Source organism: Solea senegalensis, linkage group LG10 (assembly GCF_019176455.1).
Source record: "Solea senegalensis isolate Sse05_10M linkage group LG10, IFAPA_SoseM_1, whole genome shotgun sequence".
Classification (NCBI taxonomy): domain Eukaryota; kingdom Metazoa; phylum Chordata; class Actinopteri; order Pleuronectiformes; family Soleidae; genus Solea; species Solea senegalensis.
In genome coordinates, this window is record NC_058030.1 from 11,213,645 (window position 1) to 11,240,664 (window position 27,020).

A 27,020-nucleotide genomic window follows, 5' to 3' on the forward strand; every position below is an offset into this window, starting at 1 on the left:
TCATAATACACCGAATCTAAACATTGATATTTAAATATGTTTTATCAATTTCCAACAACTGATCGGTAAAGCAATGTTTTCTTTCAAAATGTCATCTTTGCTATATTGCAAAAGCTGGAATGCTTAATGTTGTATTACAGTTTTCTTGTGGATTCAAACATCCTTTACAGTTTCCCATTTGTTACTGAACAACTTATTTTGACAGTGTCACATCAGAAATGTTTATTGTAAAGACTTGACTGCCAACCAAACTTAATTCTATAGAACTGACAATTTCTCTGCAACAGTAACCAGAAATGGATGTGATTTTGTATCAAAGAATATGATCAGCAGTACTTGAAATATGTCAATTATTATTTTCTCATTGGCCAATGTAAAACATATACAATATTTACTTTAATACTTAGTACATTGTAAGCTGAGTACAACAGAAGTACTGTGAAATAACCATTTATTAGTGGCAGAACAATAAAATCAAGATTTAGGAAAGTTTAATAACATTAATTTACACTCTTCTCTATTTACAGATGCTGGAGTGTGTCAGGATATATAATGTACAAACAGCCATTTGCAAAACACATTTTGGTTCAAAAAGTACAGTTGAATGTCCAAACGGTTAATAATCAACAATACAAAGTGTGTGTTTCTTATTCAAGCATGCAGAGTGTGCAATGTGTGAATTAACTAACTTGTTCATAAACAACATTAAAAAAAATGCAATTTTTGTTTCAACCTCTGAACAAAATATGTGTATTTATCATAAAAAATATGTTGGTGGGGGCTTTTATTGACAAATGTGTACAATCCAAGCAGGTTACTATACAATTAAATTAAAAGGTGAAATATCAGATCTAAAATATTGAAAATAACTTGAATAATTTTCCTGATGTAAAATAATTATTTTAATATTTTAAAAAATGCTTGATTTCCACCTTCACATGATTGCTGTAAAAACAATGTAAATGTCACTACAATAAATGTTTAAAACAATTAAATACCTTGTATTTACTTTATTTACATCTAATATACACAGCAGCACTGAGGTAAAACATGGTTAATAAAAGAAATGATGTTTAATAACTTTGCACACAGTTTGATGATATTACAATACAGTGGCTTCACCGAATGAGCTGATCCATCTATAAAACAAAAAAATATGTTTAGTGACATTATCTGGGTTTTTCATATGAAATACAGAGTTGATCATCCCTCTATATACTGTACCTCTGAGCTGTCTGTATGTCATCAGCTTTAAAACTGTAGTAAAGTGTGTTTTTGTGGTAGAGCTTAAATTGTAACTTCTGAGATGAATCTTCTTTCAACACAAATCCTAACAAGGGCTGACTCTCCAAGGCTGCGACATCCTGCATGAAGACACAATTAAAATACAAATGTAAAATGGATATGGAATTCATTCCCATCAGTCCAATTACATCATGACAATGGGCTTTTTTGTGATTATGTAGGGACTTTACCTCACTTGCAGCATACATGTACAAGACTTTGTTTTTGATGACGAACCACAGCCTCTTCCCCTGCTTCTTATTGCCCTTGGACCGGAGGAGATGGAGATACCCACTGATTGAGGAATTGTCTGTGTTTGCCGTCACCTGAAACAAGTATGAAGCCACGTGATGAGATGCACAGCTGTTATAAACAACAACACATCCTAAAGTGAACTGAAAAAGTGTGGGCCACCACCTCTTTGAGAGCTGCAGGTATCTTCTTATGCTTCCGAGTAAAACCAAAGGCGCCTCTGCTTCCAGGGGACACCACTGAAAACGGGGACCTTTGACCTGACGAACGAAATGATGATCAAAACATGCAGTTTAATACACAGACATTAATATGTGAGGATGAGAGTTTGTTATCATTGTAACATTATAATTGCAACGCTTGAAAGTAGTCGCTCTTACTTTTCTGCTGCTGAAGAACAACGTAACATTGGTCACATACTCGTGCTAACTGGTTCTTTAGGTATTCGAGGTGGTGTTTTTTGGAGGAACAGGACTGGCACACCACCTGATAGGATGATAAGAGTATAATATAAACAACCTTTTCACTAATTAAAATGGAATGGATGAGGCATATTGGACACTCTAAATTGACCGTAGGAGTGAGTGTGAGAGTGGATGGTTGTTTGTCTCTATGTGGCCCTGTGATGCACTGGTGACCTGTCCAACTGTACTCTGCCTTTCACCCTTCTACCATTAGAAGGGTGAAAGGCCAATTGTGTTTATTGTATAGTACTGTATGTATATTAAATCAGTATATTAAGTCCCACTGTGAGACAGTCAGAAAGCCAGCAGGAGCTAAATCGGATGTGCAGTTGAACCAAGCAAGATATGACGTGTTATTTCATGAGCTTTAAATATGCTGCTAGGTCACATTTTGCCACCTTACCTTGCCACATGCACGACAGTGGTGTCTCCTCCATGCTATGGAGAACTCACAGGTGCAGATCATACACATTGTGGTCCGTGGGTCAGGGATCCATATTGGGGCTTTGGATCCCAAAGGAGCACCATCACCACTGTCCGTCAGGTCTACCTGGATATGTGAGTTATGTGAGTTATAAAGACTAGCAGTTCTAATAACCCAAACATCCCTGTAGTAGTAGGGTGATTTACCTCTTCTGAAGGTTTGCCATTTATAAAAGTGATCTTCTTCCTGGTGTAGTCACCGATTGCGGTGGAGATGGCCACTAACCATTCATCCCGTTCTGTGGCTGAACTGTGATACAAGAAAACAAGGTGTAACTGGCAGGCCTTTACTCACCAAGGAAAACACATGAACTATGAAAAAGATATTATGTGGATATCAATTAGATATCAATCATGTGGCTTTCATTTCTGATAATTACCTGGCAGAGAGAATGAAGGAGCGCTCCACACTCTCAATGTTCAACTCATTCTGATAGGCCTCTTGACTTGGTTTGCTTACCTGTAACCATTTTTATTGTGAGCAGTGATACCAGCTCTTATTTCGATGAAAAGTGTAAGTAAATGACAAGTTCTCACCTTCATCCCTGCCAGACACAACATGTTCTTCAGCTTGTACTGGCCTGACTGAACAGGAGTGGTGTACAGCAGCATGTCGTTGAACTACAGGAGAAACGACAAGCATTTTGTTCCGTTATTGATATTGCGTTGTTCTTTTGGTTTAATTTGCCCCTTAACTTGCAAGACAATCGAAAAAGTTTCTAGTCTACAACTTCCTTAGGATCATTACAGTACAATAAATAAATATACATGGATGCATCAACCAATGGATGTATAAAAGAAAACCACCACTAAATTTGCACAAGGCTAGAGCATCTCTTAGGACCTACATGTGCAGACTGAACACACGTCACACTCTTAATCATATTTCAAAAGCAGGAAGTGAACAAAGGAAAAGATATTGTCAGTGTGTGCTTTACCAGGAAGAACATTCTGGGTTGCATGACCTTCCTCGACAGCTTCATCAGAACACCCTCTTTCAGGAAGACCTGGAGCACAAACACGTCACAGTAAGACATTAAATCATGTTTTATTCAGTGAGACACATGGCTGTTACCTGAATGTTAAAAAGTTTGGTTTCCCATTCCCATCATGATAACCATTACTAAATGTGACATGTTTTACATCATTATTTTATTAGCTAACTTTAACATTAATGAATGACGTGGTAATATCTATCACAAACATCATTTTGAGTTTCAAACAGGACTTTGAAGACCCTGTTCTCAAAGAGTGAACTGACAAGTGTCAGACTCCAATTCTTTATTTAAAAATCTACTATTCCTGGACATATGAGGAAACTTACATTCACACATTTTCATAGTAGCAATAACTCTAATTTTCTTACCCGCCCAGGCTGGACTATCTCATGATGTCCATTCAGACTGCACTGCACCTGGATCAATTTCTGGAAATTATCCTTAGATTTAAAAGGAAAAGTTAAGCTCAGTCACCAGTTTGGAACATTTGATCCAAGTGTCAAATTTTCATTTTCTCACCCCTTGTTTCATGATGTCATTGGCATGATTGGCTACCTCTTTTACTAATGCAAGAGCAGCTGTGAAGATAAAACACACACACACACACACACATAAGATAAGCAATGTTTTATCCCCACTGACACCGTCACATTCTAAAGTACACACGTGTGACAGGGTTTTTGTTTTACCTTGCGTATCCTTGTAATCATCCGAGTCCTCAGACAGGTTTTTCAGATAGTCTGAAACAAATTTACAAACAAACAACTGTGTAGTAAATTCCTGAGACATAATCTGAGATGAAAATCCTGTATGAAAAGGTTCTCCAGGTTCTTACGTAACGTAATTATCAAAGGGTGACGCCAGTGACATTCTTAACATTCTGGCACTGAACAATCACGTCTGATGCATTAGACCCATGATGACCTAAGTCCAGCACTCATGTTAAAGCTTGTGTTATGTCACCAAATCGGATTTAAATCTCAAAGATCTTATTATACGAGGACTGAAGGAGCAGGACAGAACTTCAAAGTGTTTTTGTTTTTCTGTACACTAGGGGGCAGCATAATGCCTACAATGACACATAACAAGCTCGGGCAAATATGCAATGCAGCAGATGTCATACGTACTATGATTAAAGAATAATCAAACTGATGTTTCCTAGGAAGTACCTGTGAGCAGCAGCTGATACTGGGGAATCCTCTGAATAGGTTTGAGCAGGTAATGCTTTATAGCCAAGCCAGCACAGCGTGGAGTGGCCTTGAACACATAACCAAACACGACAAATGTAAATGACACAGTTTTCAGATACAAACACACCTGCACTTCCTGTGCACATGCATAAACCAAGAGACACACCCCTCCCCAAGACACAAACAATAACTAGTCAAACAAGCATTGTTACCTCAAATTCACGTACTACAGCTCCAAATGCCAGGTTCCTCTTACTCTGCTCATCCAGTAGAGCCACATTCTTGTCAAACTCACGGATGTATGTGGAGTACATCTTTAGATAAGGCCCTTTCTTCAGGAAAATGTCTGCGAGCTGCGCTTTCTCATCCCTGTACATGGAATGAAGGAAATTGGGAAGAAGTAGATGCTGTGACACCTCGTACAGAATGTGTGATTCCCCCCAAAAATGTACTTGTCATGCTCATACTGGCAACTCTAGTCTAACTGTTGTGCAAGTAAACAGACAGACTTGGTACGGTTGAGTGTGTGTTTAGTTACACTGACAGTCTTAAGCTGCTGTGAAGCATCCGTTTTGTTTTGTGTCAGGCAACTCCATGTTGGTGTAAGTTGACATGAATGTTGTTTACAAGGTGTAAAGTGACAAATACTGTAATGGCAACATTTTTATAAGAACTTGATGACAGCTGGAATGTTGTTAATAACATCCACACGGTCCAGTGTGTAAGAAAAAGTTACATGTCTGGACTGACTGGAAAAGACTGGATTTCTGTCTTTTCCAAGCACACCAGGGGACCACAGTGGACTTCCCATACCAGAAAGAATGTCACTCTTCTTCTCTTCATGGAGTAAGCTTCTACTTCAGAATGTGAAACACTAGCCCTGGTTGGTTTGTCTGTTTGGGAAACTGTAGAAAGGTGGCGGCACAAGATGGTGGCCTGCTTAAACCATGGCTCTTGCCTAAAGTACAAATAAAATAATTATTCTAGCTATGAAAACCAAATAATTTAGATTTTAAAGTGATTATACACATACAAACATACTTATGGGTAATATATTTCGTTTCTGCTTCTGAAACCTGTTACAAACTGGACCTTTAAACTCTGAACTAGATATTTTTAATCCGTTACGAAATGCAAATAGCTGAGTTTTACGGTGCTTTAAGATTTTACACAAATGTATGGAGACAGAGATTTTGGGACACTTTGCATCAGTGGTAATGATCACAAATCTGAAAAGCACTTGTTGGAGATGATGTCGTACCATTTGGCCAATCTCTGCCTCAGCTCTCTCAGCAGGTCTTGGTTGAGTTCGTAGAGTTGTGGGAGGTAATACAGGATCTGGCTGAGGAGACGCTCCTCTATGACAGGCTTCCCATTCTGACGCGATGCTTTGGACACCGCCTCACGGAAGTCCTTTTATTAGACAAGAAAAGCAGACAAGTGAACATACTGGGGAACGGTAAGACTGATTCATCGTCCAAGAAACATTTAAAAAAACTACAGCACTTGAAAACTAATTCTCGGGCAAATCATTTCACATGGTCATGAAAGGAACAAGAGACATTAGATAAGCTCCAGAAACAGGACTGATATGAAGAAGCACGGAAGAGAGCCTGAGGGTGCCATTTCTGCACCTTTTCTGATGACGTGGAGAGGCTTGGCACTTTATGTGGACACAATTATAAGCAAGGATGGATTACTGGGTCCAGAGCACCATATTTTAATGGGGCCCTGAAGCCACATAGCACTGCTTATATTATGTAATATAGCTTAATAGGGCACTTAAATCATATACGTGTTCTGTTATTCACTCCTTCAATCTGAAAGGGGCCCATGAGCCAAATAACAGTGGTTATTATGCGATGTCTTCATAGGGCCCCTTTGGCTATATTATCCACCCCTGATGTAGTGACGGGGCCCTCAGTCGTAGTAGTGATTTTTGTTTAATTAGTTCTATTTTTGTTTAATATTTTACATAATACCGGAAATGGAGATGCATCAATGCAGATGTTGGCATGTGATGTACATAATTATTATTCATTATTAACAGCAGATCATTTTCGACATGACAGGTTGGACCCGGTAAAAATAAATGTGGTGAAGCTTCTTGCAAATTCTTAATCCACAAATGTAGTTTCTATTAACGTGTTGCTCTGCCAAAGATGGCCAGTTGCCTGTTTAAGATGAATGAACAAACAATTAGTCATCTCCACATTCTTGGTATGACTGTTGCTCATTACTGGACTTCATTCACCTACAGAGACACAACAACTTCCTGTCTGGCCCATCACCCATGACTCAGTCCTACTACATTTTTCTTTCATGACCTCAGTCTCTCCACATCTGCTCAAATTTCTGCATTCATCCTGTCGAGAGAAGGGCCATAACCTTGAATTGACAAAAATACTGCAAACACATTGCTCCTACTGAGTGATGAAGATGTGTCAGTCAACTGTGTGTAACAAACAAATTGTGCCTGCCTGCGTTTGTTTGCTTGTCTGCTTAATAATCCATATAATAATCCATATTTAAGTATAAAAACTCTGTGTCAACATTGTGATTTACATACGTTGAATAGATCATTTAAAATGTTTATTCATCTATTCATTCACCTATTTGTATTTACTGGTATACATTTGGTTGACTTTGGTCCTGACTGGATCAGACTGATTAAAAGTTTTCTAGACATTATGGGTCCCATCATTTTCCACCTATTGCCCTGACAATGATGACTTGGCCACCATGAGTTTGGCACTCAGTTATGGCCTGACAACCACTGGGTGGCCAATTAGTGTTCAATTTATTACGTAGAGTATATTCTTCTTCATAAGGATTTGTCCTTAAACTTAGGTTCAAGACCAGAAACTTAGATAAAGCTATCTCGCACTCCTTTTAACAGAAGAGGTACTGTGTCTTGATTGCTATACTATATCTGTGGTCATATCATAGCACATATAACACAATCATATGCACTCCCTCACTGTGTTAGCATTGTCAGTAGGGTTGCCAACTTCCTGATAAGAAAATAAGGAACAGTTATACTGTTTACATATTGCACTTTACACACACATCATAGCTGATACTGCTACCCCCACACACAACACACAACACACGTACACAGTTGAGTAAAATATTCAGTTTCTCTTTTACAATAGTATTTGTATGTATGTAACTTTCTATCAAATTTAAAAATGTTATATTTTTGCAATACTGAACAGTCAGTATCCTCCTGTCGTCATTTTTACCTTTACATCCCACCGCGTCTCTGTTGCTACGATACACAGGACACAGTGAATTGGACCACAATTAAAAGTGTCGATTTTCTGTGGGATAGTAATAAATGACACAGTCTGACAGCAGGAGGAGGACTTTATTTTCCCCTCGTTTATGTCATGGTTGAATAACTTGAATAACGAAAAAAAAAAAGGAACAAAGTACGTTCCTTATCTGTTCAATACGGAACACGTCATTTATCTTTCGAATAAGGAACTAATACTGATTGTATGCAACATTTGGCAACCCTGGTTTTCAGCATAAGAGCTACTTAAAGTGTGACCACATTATCATACACACTAAAGTGCAGCATTTTGTTCAAGTTTTAGTGAGTGTAGCTCGCCACTGTGGCTGCGACGCGAGTCATGATGAACCTCCTTATGAAGCCCCTTATTTTTATACACTGCCTTTTTTGTTTTGTATCATTTTGTGTCAAGCTAAGAACCACAGAGAGAGACAACATGACTCTTAGGTGTGGTGTTACTCTTAGCTCAAGCTGCCACTGAAATTAGGGGGGAAAACCATGAGGAATGTGGACTGTGAGGACAAGACTGAGGGGAATTGGGACTGCAAACAGTCTTATCCTGAATGGGGTGTGCCCCACTAGTTTGCAAAATGAAACACATATGGAGAATGTGGACTGTCACGGTAGACCAGCACAAAATAAAATATATACAGAGCAACACCAATTTCTGCTCTTATCTCAACAAACGTGAGATCTGTTTTTGTGTGGAGGAAATAATAGAGGGTGATGTGTGGGTGATGTGTGGGTGATGTGTGGGTGATGTGTGGGTGATGTGTGGGTGATGTGTGGGTGATGTGTGGATGCTCTTACAACATGAAGCAGCTTCAGGACATCAACAAACCTAGAAAAGCAAACAAGTGGGAAAGATTGAATAATGTGTGGATGTTAAATAAAGCAATAAGGTATAATTATTTATTACAGTACAAGGAAAAGTAGTTTTTTTCACTTGAATATCTGTGGTTTTCTTCTCATTTGAGGTGTTTCTGGCTCCTCAGAAACACCTCAAATCAAAAAAACACAGCAAATAAAACCTAAACTAACATGGCTTAATACCAGTAAGTATTAAGTATAGTAAAGAGGAGTAGTAAAGACTCTTACACATTCTCAGAGCTCATGATTTCTGTGGCAATGTGATGAATCTTGCTCTTCTTCTGTGCACCCTGCATTTGAAAATGGTATAAAAACACATCACAAAATAAAATGTAATAGCACACCACTCACAGCAGATACAGTAAGGGAATTACATGCACCATGACACACTCAGCCCTTCTCACCAGATTCTCCTCTGGCTGCTCAGCATCTCCTTTACTTGAAATGGAGCTGCTATCATTCTCATCCTCCTCTTCTGAGAAAGAGGTGTTTGCCTCGAAATCATCCTCCTCATAGTCATCGTCATCTGTGGGTTCATCGCCCATTGGTGCCATTTCCTCACTGGCGGAGCTCCTGTTAAAACAGCCAACAAGTGAATCAATAAAGAAGAGGCAGCTGTCAGAGCATATGAACAAACTGTGCAGGTGTCATGAACACACAAAACAACACAGCTGCAGAAACACTGAATGCAGCACGTGGCTCACCATTTGTCTTTCAAATGGCACATTTTCAGTATAAAAATGAAGGCTCCAAGAAAGTGTAGTCGTTATTTAGAGAAAAGAGGAAAGAGAAGGTGAAGAAATAATTAAAAAAAAACCAACATCTATGTCAGCATATCATCTGTGGAGGGGTTTTGTGGTTTTTGTCAGTCTTGCAGTATTTCCTGCTAAGACCAAGAGGGAGTCATAAACAAAGAACACACAGGAACACAGGCACATGATGGAGCCGGAAAAAACATTTAGTGATAATCATCACCACTGTCACAGAGTACGACACTGGCCCAGATGCGTGTGTCCAGTCACAGAGCAGTGGTTTGGCTCAAGTCCAACTGAAGCAAATACCAAATCTGACTCACCACCACTTATCGCAATCATCACACGCTTTGTTAAATTAACACTGCAGCTAAAACCTGATAAGGAAACAGCGAACGTGAAAACAACACGAAAGAAAATTGTTTAAGGAACAAAAAAACTGACTATGGCCGAGCAGAAAACATACAGTGATGGTCTTTCAATAGCTCCTGTATTTAAAGTGAGACTGTGCTGCTCAACACGTGTTCAACATGTTCTACTTTTCCAACTGACTTCTGCTTAGTGGGCATTCGTAACACACCTCTCGTTACAAACACCACAAAGAACTAACATACTGGAAGTTTCACTGAGGCAATTTAGCACCAAAACAGGTTTGTTTTGAGGGCCCGTTAACCTGGATATAACATTTTATTGTGCCACCAGCTACTGTTACTGCAAAAACCTCTAAACCTGAAGTGTTAGCAGATGAAATAACCCTTTATATTTTAAGTGCACGCTCAGCCTTAGATTAAAAAAAAAAGCTGTTGATGCAAAGACCTTTTCAAAGCTTCTCCATCTGATAATTACTTATTGTCTGTGGTATATATTTAAAGAGTGTTTTTAGGTCAACCCGCAATTCATCAGCAGCAGTCTTTGCAGACTTGTCAAACTCACCAGACAGGAAGACAATGGCCATGTTCATACCTTGCATTAACATGCAGCTTAGGTGATCCGATTACAAGCATGACGTGCCTCTCAATTTACAAATGACATGCAGTCACACTTTGTCATAACCTGATTTCTTGAAAGATAAATGGTTAATAACAAACCTCAGGTTTTTTCCTGTATGGTTTCAGAAAATAATAAAATAATCACCTCACAGTAACTCATGGGTAAGTGAAGGGTGTGATCTAGAGACAGAAATAAAAGTACCTCTGTGTTGGTGTCTGACAGAGCTGAATTCTAGTGCTTTTCTCAAAGGGCATATACGGCTCCTGCTCCTCGTAAATGCCGTCATCGTTGTACATTTCATTGTGCCAGGCTGTAGGCTGTGAGAGGGCGGCCTGAGGAGACACCTCTGCCTCTCCGACGTTAGCGTTCATGTAAACCGGTATCTCCTCATAGTGACGGATGTTTTCATAGTAAACATCTTGGTCTATTCCAGGACAAAATTCTTCTCCATCCACGCTTTGCTCTACTCCAATTAGAGGGCAGGAGAATTTGCGTTCACCCCTGAGATACTCTGGGAGAGTGTGAAGCACATCTTTTTGATTGTCAACACTTTGTTCGTGATCGCTCGCAGAGGAGTCTGCGCTCTTGCTTCCTTTAGCAATAAGCTTGGGCAGCATCTTCACTGAGAGCTTTAAGTCCATCAGTTTCTGGAAAGAGTTCTTTCTCTGTCTGTTAGAGCTGATGAGGTCTGCACCAGAGAAAGACTTGGCTCTCGGTTTGCCCAGGCTGGACCGTGGAGGCTTGATGATTCCAGCTGTTAGGTGGTTGTTGTTGTTTACTTTCTCGCGTGGAGGCAAAGGCAGCTCCCTCTTTGCTCTCTCCTTCAAAACACAATCTGGACTGGGAAGCATCCGTCCTCTCTCATTATCTCCTGATTTCTCCATTTCCTTCTCCTGAAAGGAATCCTTCTGCATGCATGCCATTGGGCTGGAATGTCTCTGAGGCTTCTTTGGACGCATCTTGACTGCCCCATTCTCTGCTGCCATAGTGATGGCAGGAGGCTGATAGATCTCCAGTTGATCAGGCAAACTGCACGAAGGACTCTGTATAAGGTTGGTGTAGACTCCCCCCTGATCTTCGTTTTCCTCCATTGCCTTCTCCAGCTCTTTGTCCTCCTCATCAACTGATATCTCCATCTGATAGATACTGCTGTCCCAACCCAGATCTTCCTCCTCCACATCCTTTGCCAGTGCCTCAGTTGGCACTTGCTCAGGTGCAGAGAGAAAAGCCTTCTTCTGGGGTGGAGGAGCCGGTGGAGCACATGCTTTCCTCACAGACAGAACAATTGGCTGACTGTTTTTTTTAACAGGTACACTAACAGATAGGGAAGAGCTGTCCTTCCCCTCTGATGGCACCTTCACCTCTCTGACGTTAACGTCCCTCCCTTCCTGGCATATAATCTCTTCCTCCGCCTTCTCCACCTTTTCCTGAAGAGCAAGAACAGATGTCCTGGGTTTCCGTGGCAGGGGGACAGGTTTTGTATGGGCTGGTTTGGGTTGGGGCACTGAACAAATAGCATCTTCCTTTGGTCCGTGCCCAAATGAACTCTGAGGTATGACATTACCATTTGCCTCATCGCTCCATGTTCTGTGAGGGAGAGGCTGCCTAATGTTCACTACAGGACTGGAGGCACTGATGTCTGTATTTGGATTTTTGTCCAAATTAAGCATCTCTTGTAGAGGCTCATGCTTACTGAGGTTGGTATTGGTAGAGGGAGGCTGAAGACGAGCATTTTGTGGAGAATTATCGATCACATGGAGGTTAGCAGTGTCTGTTCTTTCTTTGTTACCCACTGCACCTGAAGGTCCATGGAGAATCCTTCTGCCATCTTCATGTTTGCCCTTGTGCGATATTTTCAGCTCTTTCTCCACTTTGTTTATGACTAAAGATGTGTTCCTGACGCACTGACAGTTTTCCCTGCTGCACAAGCAAATGGGAATAATATAATCCCAATTTGGCTTTTTGTTTTCTTGCTGTAATCCATTTTGGGAGTTCAGCAGACCAATGGTCTGAGGGTCTTCTGTTACAGATGTTTGATGAAGGCTCTTTGAAGTGAGAGCTTTGGATTGCACCGTAGCAGTAAGTTTAGAGAGACATGGTTTGGGGGCCAGTACTGGTTTAACTCTTCTCTGTGTGCCAGGAGAGGGGAGGGAAAGACCTTCTCTTCTGGTGGTCGAGGGAGAAAATCCAGGCCTGTGGGACTGCACCAGTTTTGGTTTGGGGGCCAAAGGTGGCTTGTGCATGCCTTAGGAGAGAAAAATTAAATAATTAGAGATTTTGAATAATAATCAGAGCCTTAGTGAAGCTGCATCAGCAATACAAAAGTAGCTAAATGCTTATGGCTATAATTTCTAATCTGACATAGTCATCCAGATGGTATGTTTGCTGTATTTTCAGGCTGGTGGATGTTGAAAGCAAAAAGCATTTGCTCCTTAACTTTTTTGATCCTAACCTAGTGACAGCTTAGTGTAAAACTACAGTTAAGTATTAATCCACGTCTCCATGGGGTTCAAATATCACATGCAGCTCAGTAATCCATCTGAAGGCCCTTGTCAACAAGCAGAGGAGGAGGAGCAGATGGGAGATGAGGAGTGGGAGAAAGATGGGAGGAGGGGATGCAACAGTCATCTATCTGAACTGTTGCCCTAAACCTTCTGTGGTGGAGTGCCAGGAAGGGTTGTTGATGTTTTTTTGTCTCCTTCAGCAAATTGCTTATTTCGCTATTTTGAGCACTTTGGCAATTCTACAAAAATGATCTAATATCATTTAGCACAATGAGGTGTAAATGAAGTAAATGTTTTTAAAAGCATGATAGTTAGACACTTGGCTGCTCAGTCCAAACATAGATAAATGCACGTCTGTCGTGTTGATCTTGTTAAACTGTTTCAACTTCAATGTAAAAGTCTACTACTGAGCTTCACTACTGTTTACTTGTAGGAGTTGGATTCATACTTGGACACACCCACACACACATACACACACGCACACAGCACTGGCTTCCATTAATTTGAGCCTAACCAAAACCTCATCCTTAACTTTAACCATGGCCACTTCATGTCATACACCAACCGTAACCTCACTTTAATCTCAATCCTAATTTACACAACACACATTATTGGGTTCTGCCTCATTAAAACCAGACTTTGGTCCCCACGAGGACAACTGGTCCTATCAAGGTCAGAGTATACACCAGCAAAGGTACTACAGGAGTCCCTGTGATGGACTGGTGAGCTGGGATTGGCACCAGCGACCCTCGTGTGGAGGACAACCCGATTGACAATGGGTCAAAAAACACACAGAGAGAGAGAGAGAGTGTCGACAAAGTTACCAGACACTTACCTGAGTTCATCGTCTCTCCTCGCGCTTCTTTTCCGTGAGTTGTTGTGTCAGTGACGCGCCATCAAATCGCCATTTATGTCGCAGTCAGTCTCAAGCCAAGACACGAGTTAAAAACTGGACATGTCCTTCGAGTCCGCTCGAGGAACACTTGTGATCCTTCAGTGAACCATTCATCCGCAGCGCAGCTGCACTGGCTGCTCTTGTTGTTGCTCCTGCTGTTGCTTCACATGTCAGCTGTTTGTTTTCACTAATCCTCCACTAGAGGTCCCCGGAGGCCCAGGCAGCTGCGGGATCAATTAAAAAAGAGAAAGCATACACAAATAAACTGATTTAAACCGTATTAGATGCAACGTTTACGAGACGGAGCATCCTTGTGATGGTGAGTAATCAGCAGCACTCACAAACATCAGAATCCTATTTAATTAGACGTGTTTTTCATCATAATTTTTCCACATAATCATCATTATTCATTTTAGGAACATTTCTATGACTCAGAGGCCAGCTGATGATCTGCCTGTCATATTTGTTAAGGAAGTAAAACTCAAAGAAAAAATCAGCCATCATCAGCAGCAGCGGGATCAGCTATGATCACGTCATCAGTTTGGCCTTTCTTACATTCTTACAGGAAACAGTACTGGTTATCAGGAAGCTAATGGATAATAGCAATGAAATATAATATATAGCAGTTAAACTAAATTATGCTGATGATGACAAATCACTTTCCAACAGTGTTAGTAATTGTTTATTTTTTATTTATTTATAATAATGGGACAGCACACATTATTGAACATATACATGTAAATATGCAATATTAGAGCGAAAGCTAATTTCCATCTTCAGTCCCTCAGCAAATCAGTTGTCAACAAATAGATAAACACACAATGCAGTTATGATGCAGTGCACATATAAACAAGAGAGAATGATGACTTTAGATGTTTAGTAAATGAGTGGGCAGATCCTCTGTAACAGTGGGTATTATAATCCAAGGCACAATATGAGAACACTGCCTGTCCCAAGGTGCTTTTTCTAAATGGAACTGGACAGTTTCTTCTGGAACTTGCCCTCTTTTGAACCTGTTTTGATTTATCTTTTGTTTTTAAAACTCCTGTAGTAGTACACGCTTTTATCTCGCAAGGTTAGACTTTTCATTTTAAATCCTGAAGCAACATTTGTGTCAGGATCTCCACCAAAATCCTTTTTTCCCCTTGAGCCATAACCTATATACCCAGATACTGTGATCAAGATCCATTGTTTACTATTTGACTTATGCTGCTCACACACAGTTCACACTTGATGGAGGCACCAGTAGAGCACAATATTTGCTATACTTATGGTGTCACTGCAACTACCTCTGCAGGGAAAATGCATATATATATATCACTCAAGCACTCCCGATATATCGGCATATCAGATCCCTACCTATAGTTTTAAATCACTAGTCAGATACCAGCATCTGTTTTATAATGCTGATGTGATGCCTCAGCATCTTCAGTGTTTCTTTTAATATTGGAACAAACCATGTGGCAGATAATTCAATCAAATGCCTTAAAAAAAAGTAATATTATAACTGTATGTCAGTCATTAACATCTCATTGGTCTTGTTTTTTTTTCCACTACTGTTTTAACTGATGCATGGTGTGCATCTGTGGCTGCAGGGTTTCACATTGCACTACTGCAGTTATATAGAGAGAATCAAATTCATCATCATAATAAAAAAAAAAAACAACTTTGTAATGATCAAATTTAGATTGGTTAAATTGTAGTGTAGTTTTTGCATGCTGATCTTGGTGGAAGGTCAAGACCTGTTATCTGTAGTCTGCCTTGCTTTTGGAAATGTGTGTTTGAAGGTCCTTGACTGATCAGCAGTGACCAAAAAAACAACAGCTTCCTCTGATGTGCATGTGCAATACTAACCAGATTAAATGACCGCAGTGACACTTTTAATGTCATATTTTTAAAAAAAGCTACAGTCCGTACATTTTTATTTAGATTACAGAGAAGTGGATTGCCACATGATGATATTGTCTTAAGTCATATCAGTCATGTGGTCATTTATAGTTCAATGTTTCACAACAGATGTGTATGGTGTCAGTCGTGATGATGGCTGTTCCTTTTAAGTGAAAACACTGCTTCAGATCGCGAGACCAGTGACGTCTGTTTCATTTATGGACTTACATTTGTTAAAAAAGATGAGTTTATGGAAGAAAGAAAAAAACTCACAGTCACTGTTGTGAATTTAGAGCTCTTTTTTGTAATTCAGTGTTATCCCAGTCCCCTATTTATTTTGCACTGTTTGGAGAGTGCAGCGCCTTGCCGAAGTCCCTGACCCCTCAAACACTGTCGACCTCCTCTGCTTCAAAGAAGCACCACTACTGCCTCCCAGTGGCAGCCATGAGAACATGCACTGAGCAGAGCCTGCAGCAGGTTGACTGAGCAGGATGGGGCAGCATTGTGTCCCCCTCCTCCTCCTCCTCCTCCTCCTCCTGCTGCTGCTGCTGCTGCTACTGCTGCAGCTGCAGGGTGTTCTCATATCCTCAGTTAGACATTCCTCCTGACATCCCATCCCTCACAAGGCGAAATGAATCAATCAAACAAAAAAAAAACATGATAGAATTTGAGTTTCCAGAATCTGAAACTGATTCTGTGATGTGTCTCACTGGCATCTTCCCTCTGTCAGTATAATGCTGCACTGTCCTTGCAAAGTGTCTCTCTGAATCAAGCAAATTCTGCACATGTGCACACATGCATTGCTGAATAGACTGAATATTAACTACATTAATGCAACAAATAAGTGCAGTGCAGCAGAGATGCTGGTGATATACAGTACATACTGCATATACTGTATATCTCATATTAATAAATGCATAAAGTAAAGGTATAGATTTCTGCATTTTAAAGGTCCAGTGTGTCACATTTAGGAGGATTTATTTATTTCGTAGCCTCGGGATAATACTTTGAGACAAGGGGCTTGCTTTATGGAGGCTACGTCTTGCAGTGACATGTACAGCAGCTGGTAAAATAGACATGCGTTTCACTTTTTGGAGCAGAGGAAATGCTCCGTCCACATAAACCTGATGTATAAACCAATAAAGGTGGAAGGACGAAACAACAGAGAGTGTGAAGGATCTTTTCTGGAATGATTGAACACTAAACTTGGAAGGACCAGTAGTCCTCATGGAGACCAACACCTGGTCCTAATGAGGCAGAATTGATGATGACTTTATGACATTCACTAGTTATGGTTAAGGTTAAGGAAAATGCTTTAGATTGTCCAAATGTATGGAAGTCAATGAAGTGTTTCACGAAGAACAGCTGTGCAAACCTGTGTGTGTGTGTGTGTTTGCATTTGTTACCTTTAGGGACCTTTTCTGGGATCTTGTCAGGATCAGTAGGTCTCATGGAGACCAAAACCTGTCACACACCACCAGTATGTGTTTGACTTTGTGGACATTAGTCCATCACAATGGCATCATACTCCAGATCCTGCAGTGTGATACTGCATTGCCTCCACCAGCAGATCAGCTCGCTGTGGGCACACTGTGAGGAGGATGGAGGGGGTGAATGATGCTGGTTGCTGGACATGGGCATACTGCGCCTCTGGACTCTCTAGAATAATAACTCACCTGGCAGGTTTGTCGTTAACACTCTTAAAATTGCCACAAATGTCATTTTCTTCACAATAAAATGTGTCCGAGGTTTAAATGATACAAGCCGATCTTTCTCTGGTTTGATCTTGTCATGAATTTGAGAGAGTCCTGTCTGTGTGACACAGATGAGGTTAAAAGGAAAAACATGCCACATTATTATTGCTCACATAATGCAACATACATCTGTTTAAAGCACTGCAGAGCTCCATCACTGAAACTGATCATTAAACAGTATCTCTCCATCACTGTTAAAAAACTAATCACTGGCTTCTGTTGAAGAGTAGCTGCACTGATTATGTGATTAAAGCAACACGCAGTGCAACCCTTAGGTTTGAATGAAGTGAAATCATTTAGGTCCAAATGTAATCAGTAACTAATTTTGAGTGAATGTGTCTAGTCCAGGTTTAATTATGAGATCAAGTATTTATTCAGTAGTTCACCCATTTCTTTCAAACACTACATCTATATTTGTGATGCTGCTTATGCTACTTCTCTCATAGCTATTAAATCCACTCTGAGAGGTAGAGTGAGTTTGGTCTTGTGTGCTGGTGTGAAGTGTGCACCTTGGCAGCCTTATGGAGCAGTCAGCAAGTCTCTTTACTTGTGCTGACAGGTGTCTCTGCAGTCCATTTGCCATTTAAAAAAGTGTTTTTAATGAAAAGTTAAAAAAGAAAAAAAGTGCAATGTAAGAAGATGCTATAAGATAAATTTAAATTTGCAGAATTAAAAATGTTTTATGACATCAAGGTAAAGTAATGTGGCACGAAAAATGATGTCAAAAGCATAGGATGACAAAACTAGTCGTTAGTGTCATCCTCTTGTACTTAGACCGTGAGCAAGTGATCATCAAAGACTGTGAGGGTTCAGGGTTGAAGGGTTGCGAAGGGACACTGGGATTTGGTCCTATACTGTACTTCTCTCCTTGGCCTGGTCAGTGCTCAGTGGGGCATCAGACATCTGCTGCACACAAGGACACTTGATACCTAGAGGAGAGGAAGAGGTCACTCAGAACTGCACACAAACACAGAGTGACATGACTGACCCTGAACAAGATCCCGATAGAACTATTCAATATTGTTGAGTACGCAAGACGGAGTGATACGGGAACTTTTTGCTTCATCGAAAAACTCCAAACAAACTTACTCAGTCAGACCCACACTCATGTTGGTTTTATATAATGATGTATCCCTAACCCTAACCCATGCACTTTCATTAAATATTGAAAGAATAAAACTTGTTTAGTGTAAATGGATGTATGAACTAAGCAGATTACCTCCATTAGAGGAGCATGACTGCATTAAATGTAAAGATTTAACAAAGATGTTCTGCTACACATCAACTTTAAGCGCTCTAGTAGTGATATGTGTATAAACAATGACTCCACTTTGTACAGTATGGTTATTAGAATGAGTAAACATGTTGAATGCAGCAATTGTGATTGGTAGAATAACACAGTGTATCTAGATATACATGCAAATGTACTTATACAAAACCTGTCTGTCCCGTTCACTGCAGGCAGCCGGACTCCAACTGGGAAACGTGACAACATCTCATATATTAATCTGTTTCATGCTCTCTGCTGAAGTTTCATCAGCTCAAAAGCCCAAAATGCCCTCCCTTCTTTACAGTGCTTATGGCTCTTTAAGCCCCTCTCCCTCTCTGACCTCCCAGCAGCACAAAGAACACAGCTCATACGTCATTGCTTGCATGCAAATATTTGTAGTGAAAAACCTAAGAGATTGTACCATCCAGTCCCTCTACTATATCTGACATAGAATGACATTAGGCATTTGGCATTATACTCTATAATAAGTGAATAAACTCAGACTTAGTGAAAACATCAGCAGAAACCAACATTTTTAAAAAAAGAAATCATCTGGTTACAGGTTAATTACTCCAATGGTACATGGTTGATTGGACTGTCTTGCAGGTATTTGGTGAGAAGCAATATAAGGGCCATAGTTTTAATGAGTAAATATTTATGGAAGTAATAAGGTCATCAGTGGTGTGGACAGACATCTGAAAGGGCAGGGACAAAAAATAAAATAGCACCTATACTGTGCACCAGTGGGGCAGGTGCCACTAGTATATCATTTCCCACATTCTCACACACCTGTGTGTACCTATATAGGGACATCCTTTACAGCACAACATTCTAAGGACACCCTTTGGGACAACGTCCTGTAGGGACAGTAGGGAACTTCATAATGGCAACCCTTTTGATTGGAAGGGCACCCACGAGAAATTAAGTTGCAAGAGCATCTTATAGGGCACTACATCACTTTTCTCCACTAGAAAGGCACTCCTTTAGAAACAATACATCTTTAAAATGTATATGTTGCTTTAGAGGCCACAAATAAATGAAGGGCAGGCAGTAGGGCACTTCCTCATGTTCATCAAGAGGGCACTTGAGTGCAACACTGTCATCCAGGTGTTTTGTGGACATGAATCATGAATATCTGTACAAAACTGCAAAAAAACCAACAATAATGTATCACCTAGTTGTAGGTAAACGACAGAACAGAACAGACTGACAGTGTTACTGCGAGAAAACACAAGTTGTTATCAAACCTGAACGTTTGGAATGTAACCCTCTCACTGACGCACTGCCCACAGCTGTACAAACAAACAAAAACAATGCTTTGTAATAACAGCGGTATTACAAAAACAGCAACAGTAACAGACAACAAGCCTCCGTGCGCACTCAGAAGAGAAGTGATGATTATTTACAGGTCACGCATCAGGACACAGGGGTCACACCTGTAATCACATCTGCTGAAAACACACGGATTGTGTGACTTCTTATTTTCTTTGTTTTGCCCCCAAAAGGAAACAGAAAGTTTTTGTTCCTTTTGTACAGACACCAGAGGATCATCTTCTCTCTATATCCAGGTCAAGTTGTTGCACACAGATGGTCCAGCAGCTCATGACTGGCTCGGCTGCCTCCTGCTCGCACTGACGTTTCCGCTTTGACCACTGGAGGCTGCCAGCAGCTTATGCGTCACTTCATCTCAGCAAGCTGATGATGGCGGAGCTACAGCGAGAAGTGGAGCCGCAACTTCTGAATGGGGACGAAGTGAACGAGGAAAACGAGGAGAAAGAGGACGCAGACGCGCCGGAGTCTGTGAAGAAAAGGCGGAGAAAGAAGAAGAGGAATAAGACCAGTGCACCAGGTAAGGAACACCACACTCTGGTTTGAGGGTCGTTGAGGAAAATAGCGCATAAATGTGTTGCAACATGATGGAGAGCGTCGTGTATGCGGGACAGGAGACTTTGTCAACTTGTCAGAGGGTTTTTTTTCTGTGCATCTCTTCTAACTCTGACAGCTGCTGCTGAGAGCGCTCAACTGGAAACGGACGGGAATTTAACACAAGCGATTGATGGAAATGATCCATGTGTAGATATAATAGAAGTCCAAATTAAACATGCTTCGTTTTAAAAACACCGATGCAGCATGAAAGTACACAGTAGCATGTATAGCTTTAGTGCAGTAAGGTGGAAAACATAGAGACATGTTACTAAATGCAGCTGTTGAGCGCAAACAATGGGCGATATACAGACAAATCAGTAGTTGAACATGTCCTACAAGTAAAGTGTAGCCCCTGCTTTTAAAGGCTGGCTGTCATAATGCTGCAGGTTCACACACACGTGTCCTTGAGCACACTGACCCTTTATGGTACAGAAAGAATTTATGCGCAGAAGCTGCCAAGTTGAGATGGTGTTGGATGCACTTTCTTGAAATGAACCTCAAATAATTTACTTAATTGTGTGCGCGTGCGTGTGCGTGTGTGTGTGTGCGTTCACGTGCACAACAGTGTGTGACTTTGCAGCAGCAGCGACGAACGAGGCTGAGGGCAGAGGGGAAGCTGAATGTGTTGGTGATGAGGCAAAACAGTTGGAGCTGCGATCACTGGAGGACAGAGAGAGGGAGGAGGATGGAGAAGAAGGTAACTCTTAATCTTTACTCTCCTCCTCCTCATCATCATCATCATCATCATCACCCTGATCATCCTGATCTGCAGTGGTGGTTGTGCTGCAACAAAGTGCTCAGTGAAATGCAGCTGATCATATCTGCATGTGCAGTATAGCTCACTGGGAAAGTTGCCCAAGCTGCTGTCGATTTTGCTCACTTTCCCATCAGCCTGTACTGTAACTGATGGTGCTTTCAACAGACGGGGACGAGGGAGAGAACTCGGCTGGAAAAAAGAAGAAGAAGAAGAAAAAGAAGAAAGGATGTAAGTCTCTTTTTTCCCCTTTTTCTTTTTTACTGCAGCAAAACGGCCTCTTTTACTATTTATTTATTGTAAAATGGACAGAGTGACAGTGAAAATTAGAGCAACATACAACACACAAGCACACCATAGATGCATGCAAGTGTCAAAATCAGGGAGTCGCTTGTTACAGACTTTCAAAGTTGTTTTTAAAAGTTCTTTAAAATCAGAGGCAACAGAATGAACTTAAATCATTATGGACGTTACAGAGCGAGCAAATGTAACTTTCTCAATCCCTTATTTATTCCAATGTCAACAAAGGAAGCAGGTTAACTCTGTTGCCACTTCACACTGTGGTTGCTGGTTTGGTTTTACAGTGTTTTGTGGGTTTTTATTATTAGTAGTATTATACCTGGTCTTACCTACATTTTATTATCCTTTACGTTTTATGTGTTTTTAGGGCAGGTGCAGTCCTTTTCTGTCTCTGTCTTGCTGTGTATTGTTCTGCAGCTGCTGTAGCACAAAGACAAACACCAGTGGCACAATAAAGTACATTGGACTTGATTTGAAAGTAGTTTGACCTGCAGTGATAGTGTCATGATGGTCACATGTTGCAGGACTGACAGGGACAGTAGGTGTAGGACAAAATGTGACTGGCAGATTCAACATTAACTAAAATAATAAGACAATAAATATGTGCACCATAGTTATCATTATAACTGTTTGTTGAATACATGTTTTGTTTGGCCTTCTTTAACTTGACATGGTCTCGCCTCATTAGATCTGTATGTCATTATTCTTCAGCTAGATTAGAAAAGCACTGTCATTGGCACAGTAAGGATAACTTGTGTTTTCTCGTCTCTCTCTTCTGCTTCTCCTTCTCTCTATCTGGGCCACAGTGAAGGGACAGACTGACCCTCCCTCGGTCCCTATTTATGAGCTGTATCCCAGTGGAAACTTTCCAAAGGGAGAGGAGTGTGAATACCCCAAATCAAAAGACGGGTGTGTGACCTCCAAATCGACCCTCACACACTAGCTGTCCACCGCGTGAAATGGCTAACATTTATTCAGCTATCTTTGGTTTGCACTTACAGAATAGTGATAATATTTGCCCCCTGTTAAAATAAACACCATCTTATCCTATGCAGGTTTCTACAACAGTGTGTTATATCCTCAGTTCGAGGATGATCACCCCCTGCCTGTCTTCCTCTCACCAGGCGCAGTGCAGCATGGCGGACCACCAGCGAGGAGAAGCGGGCAATGGACAGGGCCAACGAGGAGATGTGGAGCGATTTCAGGCAAGCGGCCGAGGCACACCGACAAGTGCGCGCCTACGTCAGGAGCTGGATCAAACCAGGCATGACCATGATTGACATCTGGTGAGACCTGCACTGGAATATTGTCCACAGCAAACTGTGGCTTTAATGGACTAACGTTGATTTATTTCAGCACCATTTTCCCAGAGGACAACTGCTTCTCCATGTTTTATATTTTTATCTTACTAAAAACTGTCTCATGTTTCCTGTAATTAAATGTCCCTTTGTGCTGCTCTCTGTTTTTTGGCAGCGAGAAGCTAGAGGACTGCTCCAGGAGGCTCATCAAAGAAAATGGGCTGAAGGCCGGCTTGGCCTTCCCCACCGGCTGCTCCATCAACCACTGCGCTGCCCACTACACTCCAAACGCAGGAGACCCCACCGTGCTGCGCTATGATGATGTCTGCAAAATTGACTTTGGAACGCACATCAACGGTCAGAGTTCGCTGATAAATTGATAAGTGCTTTTACTCTAATGCTATGCCATTTCACCAAAAAAAAAAAAAAAAGTGACTGGAGCTGTTCTCATAAGTGAATGAACTTCCACTTTATTTAAATAATAATAAAAACTATGACAACGATCTAAGTCAAGTTTTTGATGTTCCAGGTCGAATAATAGACTGTGCCTTCACCGTCACTTTCAATCCAAAGTTTGACCGGCTGTTGGAGGCTGTGAGAGATGCAACAAACACCGGCATCAGGGTAAAACTACTCTGCTCTTACTGTGAAGCACCACGCCTGTTCACACTCTAAATACTGGGCCATGTGGATTAAAGGGAAGTGAGAGGAATGGAAGATGTTTTGTTTCGTACCATATATGCACACATCCTGTACCCAGAATTTAAATACTATCTTCTAGTTTATGAACAACATACTGTGTACCTGTCAACTAACTGTGTATGATAGATTATAGGGTGTAGGGGGGGTGACAAATAATTCAAATAATGTAATGTCATTTACACCTGAACACCTTTCTGTCAAAGTGTGCAGGAATCGACGTGCGCCTGTGTGACATTGGTGAGACGATTCAGGAGGTCATGGAGTCGTATGAAGTGGAGATAGATGGGAAAACATATCAAGGTACCAGGAGGCTGTTTATCTTCACGCTGAGTGCTGCGTCCTGTTTGTATTGTACCTGTGTGTATGAGTGTTCTTGTATCTGTGGCTTTGTGACGAACACAAATTGTATAAATGATGTGGTGTGTGGATATTTTGGCAAAGTGTGGAGTTTTTTCGCTGGTCTTTAGATCTTTACAGGGCTTTTGCAGGGTTAAGACCTAGTTTTTGGGTTTATTGTTAGAATTGGTTTTAGGTCTTTGATCATGTGTGTATGTTCTCTTTACAGTGAAGCCAGTCAGGAATCTCAATGGCCACTCTATTGGACCGTACAGGATACACTCAGGAAAGACAGTCCCAATTGTTAAAGGTGGAGAGGCCACAAGGATGGAGGTGTGTGCAGTAATTAACACTGAAGTGTTTAAAACCAAACCTTTTCCAGATGCTTGACCTTCCCTTTAATTAAATGAACCCCTTTAATTCTATAATGGCCACTTAGATGTGGTTGGCGAAGTGTTCCAATTCTAGTCACCCTCATCACTACTGTAATTACACCTTTAATGCAATTACCAGCCGTATCGAATAGCAACTTGTGTTAAAATCTGACAGCACTGAGTCCATTAACAGGCCAGTAAGAGAAAGAAACACGGCAGTGGTTTCCACTCACATCCACACCTGCGTCATACCTGCACAGCTGCAGTGACTGCATTTAGACAGGACTGAGGATGTTAATTGGCGAGTTGCTGTGTCAAGCTCTTTTTACTGATGGTTTGCGGGGTGTGGGGGGGATGTGGGGATGTGGGGATGGTGTGTGGGGTCGTGCTGCTGCTGATGTGGCAGCTTTGTGTATTGTATTTTTAGCTGAGGTGTTTTGGCGTGATCACACGGGAGCGGCAGCTGGGCGTGCACCGCTGGGCTGCCTGCACTCTGACTGATTATCGAGCAGTGACAGAGGGTGTCACAGTGTTATCAGCTAATACCACAGGGACTCAAACAACCGCCACACTCCGAGAGAGAGAGAGAAACAAAACACTGATGAAACGCAGCCAGTCCATTTACAGAGAGGACACTACTGTCCTCGAGAGGCTACACATTCATCTGTCAACCTTGATAACTTTAGGTTTCTGATAAACGCACTTGCAGTCGTTTTGTCCTTTACAGTAACGTTACACCCATTCTGGCCCACATGGAGGTAAATACTCCAGATAGAATTCGATTGGCAGGTTCTTATAAACTTTCTGTCTTCTTTTTTTCACCGTCGTCTCTCAGGAAGGTGAAACTTATGCCATTGAGACATTTGGCAGCACAGGAAGAGGCGCAGTCTACGATGACATGGAGTGTTCACATTACATGAAAAACTTCAATGTCGGACACGTGCCCATAAGGTTGTTGTTTTCTGCATGCCACTTGACTAGCGTGGATTCAGTCTCCAGGTTGTTATAATGTGTCTCACTCTTGGCTCCGTGCCGTCTCTGTGCTGCAGACTTCCAAGGGCTAAACATCTGCTAAATGTCATCAATGAGAACTTTGGCACCTTGGCTTTCTGCCGCCGCTGGCTGGACCGCCTGGGCGAGAGCAAGTACCTGATGGCATTGAAGAATCTATGTGACCTCGGCATCGTAGACCCGTACCCACCCCTCTGCGACATCAAGGGCAGCTACACTGCCCAGTACGAACACACCATTCTTCTCAGGCCCACCTGCAAGGAAGTCGTGAGCCGGGGAGATGACTACTAAGCATGCAGCGAAACCCAAGGCGAACCAGGAAGAGCATGGCAGCTCAATGACAAAAAAAACCTCTTCAGTCCGATAGCGATTATGCAATATTCCTCTGACCTTACTTTTCACTGCTAGAATCCCTTCAGGTCATTGACGGCCAAAGACTTGTGTCACGGCAGTAGCTTAGTAGTTATTTTCCACAAGCTAAAGCCAGTAGTCCCAGGGCATATCTTTAAAAAAACAAACATGTAGTGTGTCATTTCATATTGATGAGCTGCTTTTAAAGTGCGCACAAAATACATGTTTTGGATAACACATAATATTCTGTGCTTCATTAATTTATAGAAATATTTATATTTCTATATTTCTTTGCTGGATTTTAATTTAAGGGCAGTTTTTATAAGAAATAAATTGTTATAAATCTCGCATCGACTTCTGTGCATTAACTTTTCTGAGGCCTGCAACGAGACCTATACTTACATGAGCCTATATTGTTTTTTGTTCAAACACATTTCTAGATGTTGGTTGAACCGTATGTTCATTATGTTAGAATGACAGCTATTTATTATTTGGTATTTATCCTGGTTTCCAAACATTTAATATGAGGACCCACTTTCAAAGACAACCTATTGCCGTATTAGACTATTATGAGATTTTGGTGTCTGTATCACCTAATATTATTTTGAATAGATAAATAAGAAATGTTCAATAGATATGTCCAATAAATGAATTACGACTTCACTTGCATGTTGCACGTTATTTAACATGAACACATACATTACAACTTAGGTAAAAAGCTGGAAAAGAAATCTTGGACATTTATAACCCTTCCTCCTATTAGATAGAACTCTCAAAAAGGTTTGAAGTGAACACTGCAACTTAAATTAAATATTGACATTGGTTACAGCTGGCTGCAGCAAATACATTTGGCATTCAAAAAAAACAGAAATTGAACTGTGTAAAAGTGCATTTCTCTCGTTTAACCAACGGATGGCAGTACTATGATACACGTAGGTCAATCACCTCTTCAAATGAAGGCGCTGCAGGCTATTCATAACCTCATACTTCAGCATAATGTGACCATGTAATGATATAGACTTTTCTCTGAAGCATTAAGAATGAGCTCACTGACAGAGTTTATGCAGTTTAAATGAA

At 41.0% G+C, this 27,020-nt stretch overlaps 2 protein-coding genes across 3 annotated transcripts; one reads left to right on the forward strand and one right to left on the reverse strand.

The window, feature by feature from the left end:
• Positions 1–434: 434 nt before the first annotated feature.
• LOC122776486 (FYVE, RhoGEF and PH domain-containing protein 6-like) lies at positions 435–17,512 on the reverse strand. Its single transcript, XM_044037058.1, has 22 exons — positions 17,274–17,512; positions 13,921–14,204; positions 10,783–12,826; positions 9,244–9,412; positions 9,068–9,129; positions 8,780–8,810; positions 5,933–6,084; positions 4,884–5,040; positions 4,651–4,738; positions 4,171–4,221; positions 4,001–4,059; positions 3,850–3,921; positions 3,422–3,490; positions 3,021–3,104; positions 2,864–2,943; positions 2,631–2,733; positions 2,404–2,550; positions 1,917–2,022; positions 1,702–1,796; positions 1,476–1,610; positions 1,225–1,364; positions 435–1,139 (listed from the first exon to the last, which is right to left on the reverse strand). Exons 2-22 carry the CDS (start codon positions 13,928–13,930, stop codon positions 1,103–1,105), a joined length of 3,891 nt encoding a protein of 1,296 aa, XP_043892993.1. The 5' UTR covers positions 13,931–14,204; positions 17,274–17,512; the 3' UTR covers positions 435–1,102.
• Positions 17,513–20,543: 3,031 nt separating this feature from the next.
• On the forward strand, positions 20,544–26,606 carry LOC122776489 (methionine aminopeptidase 2-like). Of its 2 annotated transcripts, XM_044037061.1 has the most exons (11): positions 20,544–20,740; positions 21,383–21,514; positions 21,740–21,802; positions 22,678–22,780; positions 22,996–23,157; positions 23,345–23,526; positions 23,699–23,793; positions 24,075–24,171; positions 24,437–24,540; positions 25,417–25,532; positions 25,631–26,606. In XM_044037061.1, exons 1-11 carry the CDS (start codon positions 20,590–20,592, stop codon positions 25,881–25,883), a joined length of 1,458 nt encoding a protein of 485 aa, XP_043892996.1. In that variant the 5' UTR covers positions 20,544–20,589; the 3' UTR covers positions 25,884–26,606. The 2 variants fall into 2 exon arrangements, with proteins under 2 accessions (XP_043892996.1, XP_043892998.1); XM_044037063.1 differs by lacking the exon at positions 21,383–21,514 and having other exon boundaries at positions 20,547–20,740.
• The last annotated feature ends 414 nt before the right edge of the window (positions 26,607–27,020 follow it).